The sequence below is a fragment of the Artibeus jamaicensis genome, unplaced genomic scaffold (genome assembly GCF_021234435.1).
Source record: "Artibeus jamaicensis isolate MK-2021 breed Jamaican fruit bat unplaced genomic scaffold, CSHL_Jam_final contig_2192, whole genome shotgun sequence".
Taxonomy (NCBI): domain Eukaryota; kingdom Metazoa; phylum Chordata; class Mammalia; order Chiroptera; family Phyllostomidae; genus Artibeus; species Artibeus jamaicensis.
This window is the reverse complement of record NW_026521452.1, coordinates 22,681-40,482: the sequence shown is the minus strand read 5'-3', so window position 1 is coordinate 40,482 and position 17,802 is coordinate 22,681. Positions and strand designations below refer to the sequence as shown.

The 17,802-nt window shown below is 41.7% G+C and overlaps 1 protein-coding gene across 1 annotated transcript in view; it reads left to right on the top strand.

The window, feature by feature from the left end:
* Nucleotides 1-310: 310 nt before the first annotated feature.
* The window catches only part of LOC119039152 (coiled-coil domain-containing protein 14-like), a gene marked incomplete at its 5' end in the record, with an annotated part of 31,362 nt that continues 13,870 nt past the window's right edge, over nucleotides 311-17,802 (top strand). Inside the window, 2 exons of the mRNA XM_053658816.1 lie at nucleotides 311-486; nucleotides 983-1,007. Coding sequence (XP_053514791.1) covers nucleotides 311-486; nucleotides 983-1,007 — 201 coding nt within the window. The remainder of the gene's footprint in view (nucleotides 487-982; nucleotides 1,008-17,802) is intronic.

Sequence of the window (17,802 nt, the reverse complement as noted above, 5' to 3'; positions counted from 1 at the left end):
TTGTAGAATGCAAATCCAATTCTTCTTCAGTTTGTTCTGATTAAAATAATAAATATTTTAAAGTATTGAGCAGTTTATAAATTTAATTCCTTGACAGCATCCCTCCAACAAAGAAAGAAGAGGGAAAAGAAGAAGACACCCAGTAGACCAAGAGTATCTGATTGAATTAAATAACATTTGGGTACAGAAAACTAAAACTTGCCAGAACGTTATACTATTCCCACTTCATTTCTTTCTCATATCTAAACTGGTCTTAGGAGTCTAGCCTGGAATAGTGCCTGTCTCCTGATTTACTCTTATGGCTTTATAGACCATTTCCAAAACTCTCAAGATAGCCTGTGAAGTTTTATCATCCGGCCATGATAGTGGACCTGCCCGGATCCCGTTCAGCACCTTCCAGTTTCTCTACACATATATTGCTGAGGTGGACGGGGAGATCTCTGCATCACATGTCAGCCGAATGCTGGCCTACATTGAACAGGAAGTGTAAGTAAATGTTTACCAACTGGAGGGGAGAAAGAAGGAGGGAAATAGAACTAGCAAGCCAAGGCAGACTGAGGTTACTGTGTTATGCTGCTCTGGGAACAGAGAAATATTATGGAGAACAAGAGATAAGGATCCAGAACAGCAGGGGGAGGAATGGTATAGAAGGGCGATTCTGTGTGTTGCCAAGACCAGCAGCAGCAGGGCATCACCAGGAAACCTGTTAGAAATGCAGTTTCTTAACCTGCTGAATTAGTGACTTGGGAGGTGAGGGCCCAAGCATCTGTGTCTTAGCAAGCCCTCCAGGTGATGATGGCTGGTGTTCAGGTTGCACCAGTGGGTAGGAGTTAGGGAGAAGGAGCAGGCAGGCCAGAGTTCAGAGAAAAAGTGAGTGAACAGGGCGGGAGCCGCAGCAGAATTCACCCAGAGAGTTTACAAAGTCTTCCTTAAGAATAATTGTTAAAGGAACTAACCCCAGGCCTATATCTCTCCCAAACAGAATTGGTCCTGATGGCTTAATCAAAGTGAGTGACTTTACCCAAAATCCCAGGGTTCGGCTGGAGTGAAAGCACATTTTTGGAATTTTAAAGGAAGATACAGAGATGTTTGTGCTTCAGAATAACTGAACCCCATACACCATCCACTGTCCATTTTCTTGTACAACTGGTGCGCACTAATAAACGGTTAGGCAGACATGAAATCAGAGATGTGTGGGCTTCAGAGGTAAAGTTATTGGAACGAAACACCTTCATAGAAGATCAGCGTTCTTCCCACACAGACACTAAGTGCGAGTGACTGAGGAGGCCTGGGTAGGAAACGCCCCTCAAGTCAAAACCAGACTGTCAGACTTTCCAAGGCAGAAAGAACGTGAACCAGACACAGTTCTGATGTTTTGCGATTGTTAGACATAACTTAGGTGAGTATCTTTTACATGGTCAGGCTGTGTTTTTACCAGTTTATTTCTCCATGTGCTGCTACAGTTCTAGTCATTCATTTCTTCCCTCACCCACCAATATTTACTGAGATGGGCTATCTGCCAGATAAAATGCAAGTTAAATTTGAATTTTGGATAAACAATATTTCCTTCTTCCCTGGCTAAACCTGGCAACCCTAGGCAGGGTCTATACTGGCTTCTGGGCACAAACAAATATCATAACTGAATTCTGCCCTCAAGGAGCTCACAGTTTCACACTAAGACATAAACCTAAGTCACTTTAATGCAAATGGCCCTGAGGGGTACTAATGAAGTGTCTCAGAGATCAGTATTAAAGTGTTGATATCAAGAGATTTTTCAGACCCCATAGACACACTATATGGGACCCTCTTGGGAAAATCCCTGCATGAGCTGAAGACCAGCTGACAAGGTCACAGAAAGGTTTTTCTTTCTCCCATGAGACAGATGAGATCCACAGGTCTTGTGGCTCTTGTTCTTAAGGCCAGGTGTGTCAAGGTTGCTGGGTCCCTTCCTATCTGTAATGCTATCCCCTCTTAAAAGTTACTTTTGCATAAAAATCATGGTATCTTATGCATATCTTATGCATATATCCTCTACAGAATTGGGGAGAAATTTGTCTATTAGTGTCTAAAGAAGTAGAAGACTGTGGCAGGATATCACCATAGGCCCTTGAGTTTGAGCTAGAGTAAACAATGAAAAGAGCCAAAACACATTCCATAACCATGGTCATCCAGCTGCACCTGCAGTGGCATGGCAACAGCTGATCATCCCTGCTGTCTGCCATCTTAGCCAAAGGGGCCCATTGTTTATATCCCACCCTGGAACCCCAGGCAGTTAGAAAAGCCTGAACATTGCCAGTGAACCTGGCAGTCTAATTCATGGGGATTAGAGAATAAGTGAAATCCTTCAGCCTGCCTCAGTGTGGCTGAAAGGAATTCTCTTTCATTGTGATCAGAAAATTTAAATATGACCTTGCTTAGGAGTAGGGAGTGAAGGAGAGCAAAGGGAACAACTCCAATATGAAAGACCCTAAGAAAGCAAATTAAGGCCCTGGCTGGTGTAGCTCAGTGTGGGCTGTGAACCAAAGTGTCTTGGGTTTGATTCCCAGTCAGGGTACAGGGCTGTGTTGTGAGCCAGGTCCCCAGTGGGGTCACATGAGAGGCAACCACACATTGATGTTTCTCCCTACTTTCCCCTCTCTCTAAAAATAAATAAATAAAATCTTTGTTAAAAAGTGTAAAACTTAAAAAAAGACAGAAAAGTAAGTTCATCAACATAATAAAAGCAATGTTTCTGTGGCAATGTTTCCTCTTCAGTCATTGACATGAGGAAACTCCTTAGTCTCACAGACACCCGACCTCTACAGCACATCTTCCAAACCTCCTTCAGCAATCACCCGAGTGTGGGGAACAGCTTTGCCTTCACCCTGCACTGTGCTCTATTAACAATATTATGTAATTGAGAATAGTCAACATTTATTAAGCACCTAGTATATACAAGCCTCAGTGCACAATACTTCATATACATTCTCAACATCTTTCTAATAAAGTGTCCTGGTGAAGTCACTACTGTTCTTCCCATTTCATGGATGAAACAGTCTTAAAAAAACTAAGTTGTTCACCGCCACTGGTGAGAAGCAATTTGAATTCAGGGTTGCCTGACCCCAAACTTGTGCTGCCTTGTATACTCAATGCCTGTCTTAGTATTGAGCTTCCCCCAGAAACAGCCTCTGAAACAAGGATGTAAGTGCAAGCAGTTTAGTATTTTGGAGCAATCCCAGGAACAGTGGAAAGGAAGTAAGAAAAGTCAGTGATGGGAAGAAAGCTAACAGTTATCAAGCCAGCTATCCTGGAGCCTGATCCTTCTGGAGGACTTTGGGAGACTGTAGAACATGCCTCGGAAGTATCCCACCTTAAGAGTTGAGGGCGCTATTCATCATCTGCTAAGGGCTGCCTCCTCACCACATTCTGTTCTGTGGTTGACTGGGGGCTGCTTCCAGGGGTATTAACTTTCTGGCATTTCTAGCTTGCCCAGCTCATGGCTTGAGCTTGCTTCCTTTGCTCCTGAAAAAAGTGCTCAGGTAGGAAGTTATAGGGGTTCACAGTAAGTATATGGATTGGGGCACTACCAAAATCTGTTGTGATGCCTCACAGACATTTTAGTGAATCAAATTTTTAGCATACTGATCACTATCATCTCTCAACTTGGGTCAGGCAAAAGCCCTTAGGGGTGGCAGGGCAATGATTGGCTGATACTGCACTGTATTAAAATCACACTTGACCCTTAAATCTGGCACATTGCTCAAACCAACTCTTTATTCCTTGTGATGAGGTCATTCCAAATGAGCTCTCTTAGTCCTTGCTGCTAACACACCCTTGTCATACCCGTCCCACTGGCCTTTGCTCCGTGACCAGAAATACCTGAATCCTAGTGTGATACAAGTTAAGCTGTCAATCTGAGGCCCCTATAATATAAGGTTTGTAGTTCTCCTTTAAAAAGAGAAATATTCAAGAAGTAATAAAATCAGGATTTTATAAGGAAAAAAGTAGGCTCTTTCTTTTGTAAAGGAAGCTTATTTGGTTCAAGTGGAGACTGCAGATACATTTAAAGCTTCAGTGGGAAATGCAAAGACTGTGGCTCAGTTCCATCTTCTATGTGCTCCAGGTCTTTTCTCTCTTTGATGCTGTTTACTCAGGCACCTCACTATCCCCACTTAACCAACAACTTCCAAGATCACCAGAGCCCTGCCACAGAAGGAGCTAGGCACTCAAATGAGGAAAGCTCATTTTGAATTAGAAAAAATGGGATTAACCCAGAATCATTGAAGAGGCTCCTGAATGCTTCTGAGAAATAAATATACATCTATATACATAGATGTGCACATATATATTTCAGAAATGTACACACCATCATTTGAGAAAAATACAAAGCTTCATAGCAAGTTCTCAGAATTGTGTATGATCTCAAGAGGTTTAAGAGTCGTGTTAGAAATAATTCTGGAAGATACCAAATGGCTTGATGAAAACCAACAGGGCAGTACATCTTTCCAAACAGATCTGAGCTCATGCTCCCAACATTTAATTTATTATCCAGTCTCAGCTTCTTTTTAAATTTATTTTCTTAGTATTGTTCAGTGACAGTTATCTCCATTCCCCCCAATTGCTCTCCCCACCCTGTCCAACCTCTGTTGCCAAAGACAATCCATACCCCATTGTCCTTGTCCAGGAGTCCTTTGTACATGTTCCCCTTCTTTCCCCAACCATCTCCTTCCCACCTAGCTGTCAGTTAGTTGTGCATTTCCATGTCTTTTTAAAAAATTTTTTATTGATTATGCTGTTACAGTTGTTCTATTCCCCCTTGCATTCCCCTCCACCCTACCCCCTCATCCCCACCATTACCCCCCCTTTAGTTTATGATCATGTGTCTCAAGTTCTTTAGGTTCTATATTTCCCATGCTATTCTTCCCCCCCCTTCTATTTTCTATCTACTGTCTGTGCTACTTATTTTCTGGACCTTCTCCCCCCTTCTCCTCCTCCCACTCCCCTGTTGCTAACCCTCCTTGAGATCTTCATTTCTATGTTTCCACTCCTGATCTAGCTGTCCTTTTAGTTTGCTTTTGTTTTAGGTGTGGTTGTTAATAACTGTGAGTTTGTTGTCCTTTCACTGTTCATGTTTCTTTAACTTCTTTTTCTTAGATAAGTCCCTTTAACATTTCATATAATAAGGACTTGGTGATGATGAACTCCTTGAATTTGATCTTATCTGAGAAGCACTTTATCTGTCCTTCCATTCTAAATGAAAGTTTTGCTGGATAGAGCAATCTTGGTTGTAGGTCTTTGGATTTCATGACTTGGAATATTTCTTTCCAGCCCCTTCTTGCCTGTAAGGTCTCTTTTGAGAAATCTGCTGACAGTCTGATGGGGCTCCTTTGTAGGTGACTGTCCCCTTAGCCCTTGCTGCTTCTAGGATTCTCTCCTTCATTTTAATCTTGGCTAATGTAATGATGATGTGCTTTGGTGTGTTCCTTCTTGGGTCCAACTTCTTTGGGACTCTCTGAGCTTCCTGGATTTCCTGGAATTCTATTTCCTTTGCCAGATTGGGGAAATTCTCCTTTATTATTTGTTCAAATAAGTTTTCCACTGGTGGCTGTGCCTTTCCCCCCTTCTGGTACCCCTATAATTCAGTTGTTGGAGCGTTTAAAGATGTCCTGGAGGTTCCTAAGACTCTCCTCATTTCTTTGAATTCTTGCTTCTTGACTCTTTTCTGTTTGGCCATTATTTGCTTTCCTCTGGTCCACTCCATTGATTTGAGTCCCAGTTTCCTTTTCATTGCTATTGGTGTCCTGTGCAATTCCATTCATTTCAATTAGTTTCACCTTCACATATTTGTCTAATTTGTGGCTATAATCAACCAGTTCTGTGAGGATTCTGATCACCAGTGTTTTAAACTGTGTGTCTGAGAGTTTTGCTATTTCTTCATCGCTTAGATCTATAAGCTCTGGAGCTTTGAGATCTTCTTGCGCCATTTTTGGTCTGTTCACGCCCTTTAAGTGTGAGAAGCGGCGCCTTGGACTCCCAGGTCGCTGGGTTGTGACGCTGTATGTGGAGGTGGGTCAGAGCAGGGAAATGGCGGCGCCGTCCACTGCTGCTTGCCGCGGGGACCCGCCAGGCCCCGGTCAAACCGCCCACTCCCTCGCCTGTCCACCTGAGCACAAATGCGCAACCACAGTCAACATGCAGCACCGCTCCCCCGCTGTCTCCCCCGCAGTTGCTCGCCTGGTTGCTCGCTCGGTCGCTCACTAGGTCCAATCCTGCACCTGGATTCCGCAGGCCTGGATTCCGCGCACCTGAGTCTGTCTGACCGAGTCCTCCTGTGCAACCCCGCTTCACCAGCCGCTGGTTTCGCCCCTTACCGGTCAGGCTGAAGAATTTGTTGTTAATGGACTTCCGAAAAGTTCAATTTTCCGTGTTCTGGCTGTGTTTTCTGTTGCTAATATTTAGTTGTCTCTAAACTTGGTTGTGTGAGAAGGCACGGCACATCCACCTATGCCTCTATCTTGGCGGAAGTCCTCCCATTTCCATGTCTTTGGTTCTTTTTAGCTCATTGGCTTGTTGATTAGGTTCCACTTATAGGAGAAATCATATGGTATGTGTCTTTCACTGCCTGGCTTATTTTACTTAGCATATTATTTTCTAGTTCCACCCATGCTGTTGCAAATAGTAGGACTTCCTTCTTTCTGCTGCATAGTATCCCATTGAGTCAATGTACCATACTTTTTTGATCCACTCACTTACTGATGGGCACATAGGCTGTATCCAGCACTTTACTATCATAAATAATGCTGCTATGAACACTGGGGTGCAAAGGTTCTTTTGAATTGGTGTTTCCTAATTCTTAGGGTATATTCCCAGAAGTGGAATCACTGGGTCAAAAGGCAGTTCCATCTTTAGTTTTTTGAGGAAATTCCATGCTGTTTCCCACAGGGTCTACACCTATCTTCATTCCCACCAACAGTGCACAAGGGTTCCCTTTTCTCCACAACCTCCCCAGCACCTGTTGTTTGTTGATTTTGTTTATGATGGCCATTCTGACCTGTGTGAAGTGCTATCTCACTGTGGTTTTAATTTGCATCTCTCTGATGGCTAGTGATGTTGAACACCCTTTTAATGCCTATGGATCCTCTGTATGTTCTCCTTGGAGAACTGTCTGCTCAGGTCCATTGCCCATTTTTTGAACTGGATTGTTGTCTTTAGATGTGGAGTCTTCATATATTTTGGAGTTCAAACTGTTGTCTGATGTGTCATTGGCAAATATATTTTCCCATACAGTTGTTTGCCTTTTTTTCATTGATGTTTTCTTTACCTGTGCAGAAGCTTTTAAATGTTTACTCTTTCCTTTATATCCCGTGCTCTACAGGACATATCAGTGAAAGTATTGCTATGTGGGATATCCGAAATTTTCTAGCCTATGTTCTCCTCTAGGACTTTCATGCTGTCATGACTTATACTTAAATCTCTTATGCATCTTGAGTTTATTTTGGTGTATGGTGTAAGTTGGTGGTCTAGTTTCATTTTTTTTGCGTGTACCAGATCTCCCAGCAACATTTATTAAAGAGGCTATTGCTAAAAATATATATATTTTATTGATTATGCTATTACAGTTGTTCCATTTCCCCCCCTTACTCCCCTCTGCCCTGCATACCCCCTTTCACCCACATTCCTCCACTTTAGTTCATGTCCATGGGCTGTACATGTAAGTTCTTTGGCTTCTACATTTCCTATACTATTCTTACCCTCCCCCCTGTCTATTTTCTACCTACCATCTATGCTACTTATTCTCCATAACTTTTCTCCCTTTCTCCCCCTCCCACTCCCCTGTTGATAAACCTCCATGTGATCTCCATTTCTTGTGTTCCTGTTCTAGTTGTTTGCTTAGTTGCTTTTGTTTTTATTTTAGCTGTGGTTGTTAATGATTCTGAGTTTGCTGTCATTTTACTATTCATATTTTTATCTTCTTTTTCTTAGAGAAATCCCTTTAACTTTCACATAATAAAGCATCGGTGATGATGAACTCCTTGAACTTGACCTTATCTGGGAAGCACTTTTCCTGCCCTTCAATTCTAAATGATAGCTTTTTCTGGATAGAGTAATCTTGGATGTAGGTCCTTGACTCTCATGACTTCAAATACTTCTTTCCAACCCCTTCTTGCCTGCAAGGTTTCTGTGTAGAAATCAGCTGATAGCCTTATGGAAACTCCTTTGCAGGTAATTCTCTCCTTTCCTCCTCCTTCTTTTAAGAGTCTCTCCTTCTCTTTAATCTTGGGTAGCTTAATCATGATGTGTCTTGGTGTGTTTCTTCTTGGTTCCAACTTCTTTGGGACTCTCTGAGCTGCCTGGAAATGCATGTCTAGTTCCTTCACCAGAATGGTGGAAATTTTCTTTTATTATTTGTTCAAATAAGTTTTCAATCTCTTGCTCTTCCTTTTCTCCTCCTGGTACCTCTATGATTTGGATGTTGGAACATTTGAAGTTGTCCTACAGGTTCCTATAGCCTCTCCTCATTTTTATGAATTTTTATTCCTTCCTTCTGTTCTAGCTGAATGTTTATTTCTTCCTTCCACTCCAAAATGTTGATCTGAATCCTGGTTTCCTTTCTGTCACTGTTGGTTTTCTATAGATTTTCTTATATTTTACTTTGTGTAGCCTTCATTTCTTCCTTCATTTTGCAACTGAACTCAGTCATTTCTGAGCATCCTGATTACCAGTGTTTTGAACTCTGTAGCAGAGAGTTGTTTATCTCCTTGTTGCTTAGTTCTTTTTCTGGAGTTTTGATCTCATATTTCTTTGAGTTGGATTTCTTTGTCTCAGTGCACCTGTTATGTTATAAGGGGTAGGTAGTCACCAGGGTGGGGCAATCCACTTCACTGTGTTGTGGTGCTGTATGTGTGGGTGGGGTCAGAGAGGGAACAATGCCCCTTGCTCACTTGCTTGGCTCTCTCCCCACTTTCCTTCTCTTCCTCTGCTTCCCATAGCAAATTTAGCCCTTCTGGTGCTTATACCCAGGTGGGAGGGCTTGTGTTTGTTCTAGGATCCTGTGGGCCTCTCCAAAGGACTCTTCTTTGGCCTGGGAGTTTCTCCTGCCACCACGACCCCCACAGGTATTTATAGCCAGAGGTTTTGAGGCTTTATTTCCCTGCACTGGAACCCTGTGTTGCATCATTTGTCCCTCCTTCGTTGTTCCTCCTGATTTATCCACACATAAATGTGGGAAGTTCTGCCCACCAGCTGCCTCCTCCCCTGCCTGGTTCCTGTGTTGCCATGAGTCTTCTCCACCCCAGCTTCCCATCTCCTCTCCTCCTACCAGTCTGGACCAATATTTCTTCTTTAACTCCTTGGCTGTTGGACTTCCATGCAGTTTGACTTTCTGGCAGTTCTGCTGGTTTTTTGTATTTAAATTCCTTGTTATCCTTCTTTTGGTTGTATGAAGAATTGAAGCATTTCAACCTATGCCTCCATCTTGGCCAGAAATCAGATTCTCTCTTTGCCTTTGAAATTTGTTTTTCTTATGATGTACCTTGGAGTGTGCTGCTTTGGGTTCATTTTGACTGGGACCCTCTATGCTTCCTGGACTTGTATGACTTTTTCTCTCATCAAGGTAGAGAATTTTCCTATCTTTACTTTTTCAAACAGGTTTCGTATCCCTTGGTCCTCTTCTTCCCCTTCTGGTATCCCTATTAAATGGATATTTTTTACATTTCATGTTGTCCTACAGCTCCCACACTTTTGAATTCTCTATCTGGGAATTTTCTTCTAACTTGTCCTTCAGCTCACTGATTCAGTCCTCTGCCTGATCTAACCTGCTTCTAATTCCTTCTTCATTTCAGGTAATGTAATTTTTACTTCCTCTTGTCTCTTATTGATAGGTGTCTATGTCCTTTGTCATGCTGGTATAGTTTGCAGTAAGTTCCTGGAAGCTTCAGTGGAGTTCTTTGAAGTTCTTACTAAGCTCTGTGAGCATCTTTATAACCATTATTTTCAACTCGATGTCTGGTAGCTTGCTTGGTTGCCTGAATTGTATTCAGCAATCTTTCTGGGGATTCTTCCTTTTAATTTAGGGTTGTTTCTTCATTTCCCCATTTTAGATAATTCTTCTTGTTCGATTTATCTGCTTTAACTCCCTGTCTTTGTGGTGTGGTCTTCTGTGGTAGGAGGCCTGTGGGACTCAGTGGTGCAATCTCTTTGATCACCTGTGCTTGATGCTCTTGCACTGCTCTTTATGCCTTTCATGTGGCTGCAACTGGGTTCTAGTGGTTGTTGAGTCATTTTGGGGGGGTTCTTCCCTCTGGCTGAATGACTGAATCACTTCACCCTTCATGTCTTATATACTGTTGTACAGGTGCTGCCAGAACAAAAACCAACAGCCCAGGAGTCGGACCCACACCCACAAAGATATCCCCCACCCACAATTTCACTATCAATAGGCAAGGTGCCAAAATTAATAAAGGTTTAAAGAGATTGAGACTAGTATGAGAAAGGAAAACAAATATGACTAACTAAAAAATAAGAGATTTTGGGAGGGTAAGGGAGGGTAGAGGGAGGGTAAGTAATAAGAGTAGGGGATAGAGAAAAAGTAAAGTGGGAAAAAATTACTTTGTAACTTTTGATTATATATATATATAATATACACAATGATTATATATATATACACACACACATATATAAATGTATATATATTGCAGATTTTTCTGCAATTAGGGATATATATATATGCAGAAAAATCTCCACCACAGAGATATCAACAACCAAATGAGCTAAGATTTACAGAAGTAGAATGGGAATAAGAGAACACAATGAAAGAAAGGAGAGCTTAACAGATGTCTAGAAAAAAGACAATCTATTTTGAGAGGATAGAGGGAGAAGGGATACTAAGAGTTCGGGCTAAAAACCTGGCTAAGACGGGGAATAATTAATGTTCAAATGAAAAAAGGGAAGGGCAGGAGAAAGGCAGAATGGTGTAGGACAGGAGAACAGTAAAATCTGAGATTTGAAACACAAAGATAGTCACTATGTAGAAGTAAGATTGAAGAACTGTAACCACCACCACTTTATCCACTATCTATGGGCAAAGAGTGATAAAGGTGAAGAGAACGTAAGGGTATTTTAAAAACGGAAGAAGGAATGTGAGCTGACTAATGACAATCACAAATGGTTTTGAGAGGATGGAGGGTAAAGAACAGTAAGAAGTCATAGTAAGAAAGATAATAGAATTTAAAACAAATAAACGAAGGAGGAGGAAGGAGGTAGTATGGAGTAAGAGAAGGAAAGAGCAATACGTGAGATTTGAAATAATCTATATCACCTGGCACCTTATTATGTCCAAAATTGGAGTGAAATGAATGTTAAACAGCTTTGCAGGAGAGAATATAGTGTTTCCTTGCACCTGTCTCTATTTTCTCTGCTGTGCTTTAGTAAATTGAGGCTCAAGGAGCTGGGAAGCACGGTAGCATCTGGTGCAGGGCCTTTTTCTTCTTTCCCCTGAGGAAGCAGGAAATTCCTGGGCCTGACCTTGCCACTCTGCTGAGCCTGTAATCCCCCAGGTGGGGGTTGGGTTTGTCTCTCTGTGAAAGACTCTGGTTGACTGGAGCAAATCTCAGGCATTCAGCTCCTTGCACACCTGAGCCTGCCACTCTCTCACAGGAGGTTTGACCTGAATTCTCCACTCTGCTCTACCTTCTGCTTAGGAAACATTTGGGGCAGGTCCTCCCTTCCAGTGTTTTCTCTGGCTCTGATGTTTTTGATTAGCAAAGCTGCTGCATCCTGCCTGAACTCCTGCATTGGCCTGCATGTCCAGGTCCCTGCCAAGCCTTGGGTACAACTCAGGTACCCTTTTAGAAGAGTGTCTCTATGGCTCCCATGCAGTAGTGCGGGTCCCTGGGGGTCACGTTCTCCACGAGCTCCCTTTCCCCCCAAATCACAGTATCTCCCAGTCAGGGCTGGCCCCCTTCTTATGGGGCCTCTGACAATGTTAGATAAAGTTTCTCTCTGAACCTTTTCTGGACGGCACTGGGCAGATCCCCTCAGCTCTGCTAAAACACAAGGTGGTGCTGGCATGCTATCCCTGCTCCCTCCAGAGGTCTTCAGCCTGTTCTGCTGTGCTGTTCCTGAAGCCTGCAGTTTCAGAAGGCCTTCTCTCGCAGACCCAGTAGTTTGAGGGTCCTGTGTGGATTTTCAGCTGCTCAGATTGTGCAGCCAGCAGTGCTGGACTGGCCAGCAGTGGCAGGCCCCTGGAAAGTCCTGGCAGTTGGCTGTGGGCAGCCCACCAGCAGACAGTTCCCTGCACACTCCTGTGCACTCCCCACTCTCCTCCATGTAAACTCTCACTCACGGGCACTTTCATGCACTCTCCACTGTAATATGTGACTTCAAATCCGGTCTGTGTCTGAGACCAGATGAATAGAGCTGCCTGCTACTCTGCCACCACCTTACATCCCCCAGCTTCTTACTTTTGAATCTTGTATCCTAGACATAAATCTTAACTGTGTTTTTAGTTTAGATTTTCATATACTTTGTAACTTTAGTTGTTTCTTACAAATTGTAACATAGTTAAATATGAACAGAGACTGACACACCTCTGAGGTGAGCCAAATGGAAAAGTCATTGATCCAATACACTGAATTATAAAGCCCTGCCTCAACCAAGCAGTCATTAACTGGGATACTAGAAGGACCTAAATTTCCACATCAGGCTCAAAGGGGTGAGTTCTGGATAATCCTGAGTCTCAGGCCATTCAAGTGGCCATCAGCCCCAATGCACCAAAGCAGTCCAAACACTGGATGCTTCATCTATTTACTCAACAATTTTATAGTTCCTCCCACAAACAAGGCATTGTGCTATGTACTGTGATACTGTAGTAAGATCCCTGCTCTTATGGAGACTAAATTCTACTTGGGAAGACAGAAATCAAACAATAAATCACATAAGTGAAAAGTGATTCTATAACATCCTAGTACTGGCCACATGACTTAGTTTACAGAAGTGGGATGGAGAGGTGGGAGAAAAGTCTTTCTGGAGGGAGTAACCTGAAAGTGAACTCAGAAGCCTACAGCTTCAGGTGTCACAGATGATTCAGAAATGTGTATCTATAGCCCTGGCTGGTGTAGCTCAGTGGATTGAGTGCCAGCCTGTGAACCAAAGGGTTTGATCACTGGTTTGATTCCCAGTCACACACATGCCTGGGTTGTGGGCCAAGTCCCCAGTAGGGGGTTTGTGAGAGACAACCACATTGATGTTTCTCTCTCTTTCTCCCACCCTTCTCTTTTGTCTAAACATAAATAAAATATTTTTTAAAAGAAAAGAAATATGTATGCTTAGCCCATACCTCTCCACCAACCTCCAGACTCAACTATAGAGTAGCCTTCTTGGTATCCCTTGACTACTCCAAGGCATCCCTAATCAATTTGCCCACAAATAAGTTCCTAGTTTCCATGTCTTTCATCATAAAACACTGGGGGAGATGAGTTCACCAACTTCCCTACTAAATACGGATCTCTCCCACCACCCATCCAGATACAAAACCTAGAAACCAAGGTTGAAACCTTCTGAAGGTCAAGGTGGTGAGGTAGGCAGACATGACTTGCCAAAGTCATGTCTTCACACAACACATCAAAATTACAACTGAATATACAACAACCATCACTACAGTCAGAAATTGGGTTGAATGAATTAAGGAAACCACATCAATTCAGACTGAGCCAGCAAACAGGTCCCATAGGTGAGACTCTGTCAACCTGGCTAACTCTGTTTGACCTGCCTCAGAGAGCCTCAGAGGCTCTGGCCCACCCAATTTATGGCCCACCTGAGCTGCTTTTCCAGATGAATGGCTGGTCTTGGCTTCTGCTTCAAGCTTCCTAAATCCTCTCAAACAAGCAACAGCAGGCCTCAATTAGCCCCAGACTGGGCACTAGCATCAGTGAGTCTACATTCACAGCTTGGCTTTGCCTAGGAATCTACAAACCCAGCACAAGTAGCAGCTTTCTCAGATTGCTTTATAGCTCAGGCAGGGTGGCTCCGGGAAAAACACAGGTGAGGGCTCACCTTGGCCTACAACCACCAGGAAACCCTAAGGCCAGCATACCCAGTGGATAGCTACAGACCATACTGGAACATCACCAACCTGCCCCTGCACAGCTGATCCTCCATGGACAGTGAAAGTTGGTAGTAAGTGGTCATAGCCAATGCTTGTAGCTGACTGGCCTGGGTAAATCCCTCCCTTCATCTGCCAACAGCAACCAAGGCTCAATTACCAAGAAGGTGTACTCAGCCCACATGAACGATGCACCTTGAATACCCAGCTTGGCTGATAGGGGAGGCTGTGCTACTACATTAGGACACTCTACCAGGGCAGAGTCAAAAAAGTTCTACCTAATACACAGAAACAAACAGGGAGGCTGCCAAAATCAGGAAACCAAGAAACATGGCCTAAATGAAAGAACAGACAAAACTCCACAAAGAGCTAAATGAAATGGAGATAATCTATCAGCTTCAGAGTTCAAAACACTGGCAATAAGGATGCTCTAGGAATAATAAGGGCCATTGAACAACAAATAACCTATCACCAAATAATTAAGTTTTTAATCCTGAATATGAAAAGGCTGTTTTCAGTATATGGGAAGGTTTATTTCAGGTTTATTTTTTCATTATGAAAAACAGAAAGCGAAGCAAAGGCACATTGTATTACTTGCACTTGAAGAAATACTATGCAATCATTAACAAATTTTGAAGACTATGTTAATGTGGAAAGAAGATCATCATTACCAATCCATTATTGTATGAAATGTTAAAGGGACTTATCTAAGAAAAAGAAGATAAAAAAGATGAACAGTAAAAGGACAGCGAACTTATTTATTAACAACCATACCTAAGACAAAAGCAAACTAAGACGACAGCTAGATCAGGAGCAGAACCATAGAAATGAAGATCACATGAAGGGTTAGCAACAGGGGAGTGGGACGAGGAGAAGGGGGGAGAAGGTACAGAAAATAAGTAGCATAGATGGTAGGTAGAAAATAGATAGGGGGGAGGGCAAGAATAGTATGGGAAATATGGAATCTAAAGAACTTGAGACACGTGGTCATAAACTAAAGGGGGGAATGGTGGGGGAGGGGTGCAGGGTGGAAGGGAATGAAGGGGGGAATAGAACAACTGTAATGGTATAATCAATAAAATATATATTTTTAAAAAGTGCAAACAAGATTTAAGATTACAACTATAGAGTCATGGCGACAGTACATATGAAAAAGGATTGGAAGCCCCAGTAGTGAAGAGCATATCTAGTGCCTAAATGTTGGTTTTTAAATAAGTTGTCCTGTAAAAGGAACCACAGCTTTTTGGTGAAAGAGTCAACACCAGGGCTGAGACAGGAAATGGTAAGATGAGCCTGGATACCTCAAAATAAGAGACTTGTGCACAACAGAAAGAATAATAGAGAGAAAGCACAACCTATGGAATGGGAAAATACATATTTGTAAGCCATATATCTGATAAAGGGTTAATATCCACAATATCTAAAGAACTCCTACAACTCAAGAGCAAAATAAATAAATAAATAATAACCTCATTTTAAAATGGGCAAAGAACTTGTAAATATTAATTATAGACATACACATGACTAAGAGGAAAAGATTTTGGTCATCATCACTAGTCATCAGGGAAATGCAAATCAAAACCACAATGAGATACCATCTCATACCAGTCAGGATAGTTATTATTTAAAAACAAAATCCCCCAAAATGAAGTGTTAGTGAGGACATGGAGTAATTGGAATTCTGTCTGCTGTTGGTGGGAATGTGAAAGGGTATAACTGCTATGAAAAGCTATATAAAATTTCCTCAAAAAATTATTCCCACTTTGAGTATTTATCCAAAAGAATTAAAAACTGAATCTTGAAGAGATATTTGAATTCCCGTGTTCACTAAAGCATTCAAAATAGCCAGATTGTGGAAACAACTAAATGTCCATTGATGGGTGAATAGATAAAGAAAATGTGCTTTATACGCACAATGAAATATTGTTCATTCTTCAGAAATTGGGAAATTCTGCCACATGCACCATAGATGAATCTTAAGGCTATTATGCTAAGTGAAATAAGCCAGCCACAGAAGGATAAACACCACAACACTCCACCTACAAAGTAAGAGTCAAGCTCATAGAAGCAGAGAGGGTGTGGGAAACGGGAAGTTGCTATTCAGTGAGTATAAACTTTCAGTTATGCAAGATCAGTTCCAACATCATGTCTGTAGTTAACAGCACTGTGTTGTACACTTAAAAATGTAAGAGAATAGATTTCATGTTAACTGTTCTTACCATAATTAGAAGAAAGAAAGAGCCTGGAGCCCCTTGTTGCAGGAAGTAAGGGATGGCTCAGAAACTAAAGGGGACAGACATGTTGAAAGATACAGGAAGCAGTTTGCAGAGACTCACGCTGATAGAATCTGGGGCAACTTGAGCATCAAATAATTGTAGTGGACATAACCTATTGAATAAAAGAGGAATCAGTGAGTCTATAGTAACAAGTAAATGGAGAAGGAAAAATGTTTCGCTGAAGTCAAGTGCCAATAACTGTAGAAGGAATGATGTAAGAAAAATCAGTACTTGGCAAGTGAGATAATTAAGGCAAGAATTATCAGTGGATGCTCAATGTGTCAATATGGTAATTACTGTTGCAGGGTGTTTTTATCCTGGGTAATTTGCCTGATTGTAATATAACCTCATGTGTATTTTTGGAGAAATACTATGTATAACACAGTTATGCCACACATTTATTTCAGTGCTTTTTAAAAAAATTTTTGAAAGATAATAATTGTAGTTGTTTTAGACTTAACAGCCCCGTGGTTTATATTTTTATTATGATTCTGGCTAGGCACCAAGAGAGATATGCAGAAGAGAAAGACCCTGAGTGTGTGCAAGGACCAGCAACGCTCTGTTACATGGGATCTTATTCCCGAAACATTGGTTCTTACTGCTGGCTCCATGACTCCATCATATTCCATTATCTCAAGGAAAGACGTGACTCAGCTTTTTCCATGTATTCTCAGTGGCATTCTCAGTGGCAAAAGGAGGCAGTACATATGCAAACAAATAGTAGAAGATGCTATAACTCCAGAAAGTTCAGTTACTGCTCAGAGCTCTCTGGGGATGAAATATGTAAACATGTCAAGAAAAATCATAAATGTAACAGTGACTACACCTGAATGATGAAATCAGGGAGTGAGTAGGGAATTTAACCATGTCTTTTGAAAATTATATTTTAATAATGTATTTATCTTGTATAAAATTATTAAGCTATAAAAAGGTATGCCATGGAAAGCATCCCCTGCTCTCTCCCCCAGATTCTCAGTTTCCCTTTCCATAGGCAACTGCAGTTGTTCCAGTCAAGATACTGGGTGCATGTAAAAAGCAAAGGCATATTTTTTTCTTCTACAAAAAAGGTAGCCTACTTATATTACTTTTAAAATAAAATGTTAGTAAAACCAGTATTGCTATATGACTTTAAAAGGAAAAATTGAGAAAATGAGGTGTAGATAAAGAGGAATGATGTGTGCTGGTCTTGTCAGGCATTATAAAGAATGTGGGTAAATAGAATCAGAATTATGGACTCTGCCCTGTATCTTGAATTACATGTTTTGGAGAATTTGGGGAATGTAGAACATGTACAGGGATTGAGTCTAGTCCAACTTACTGTAGTAAGTACTTCTGGTTATTTTAAAATCTCAACTTCATTTTCAACTCAAGTAGACTTAAGGAACGAATACATATGTTGCACGTTTGACATTTTATATAGAACAAATTATGAGTTGAGTTGGTTTT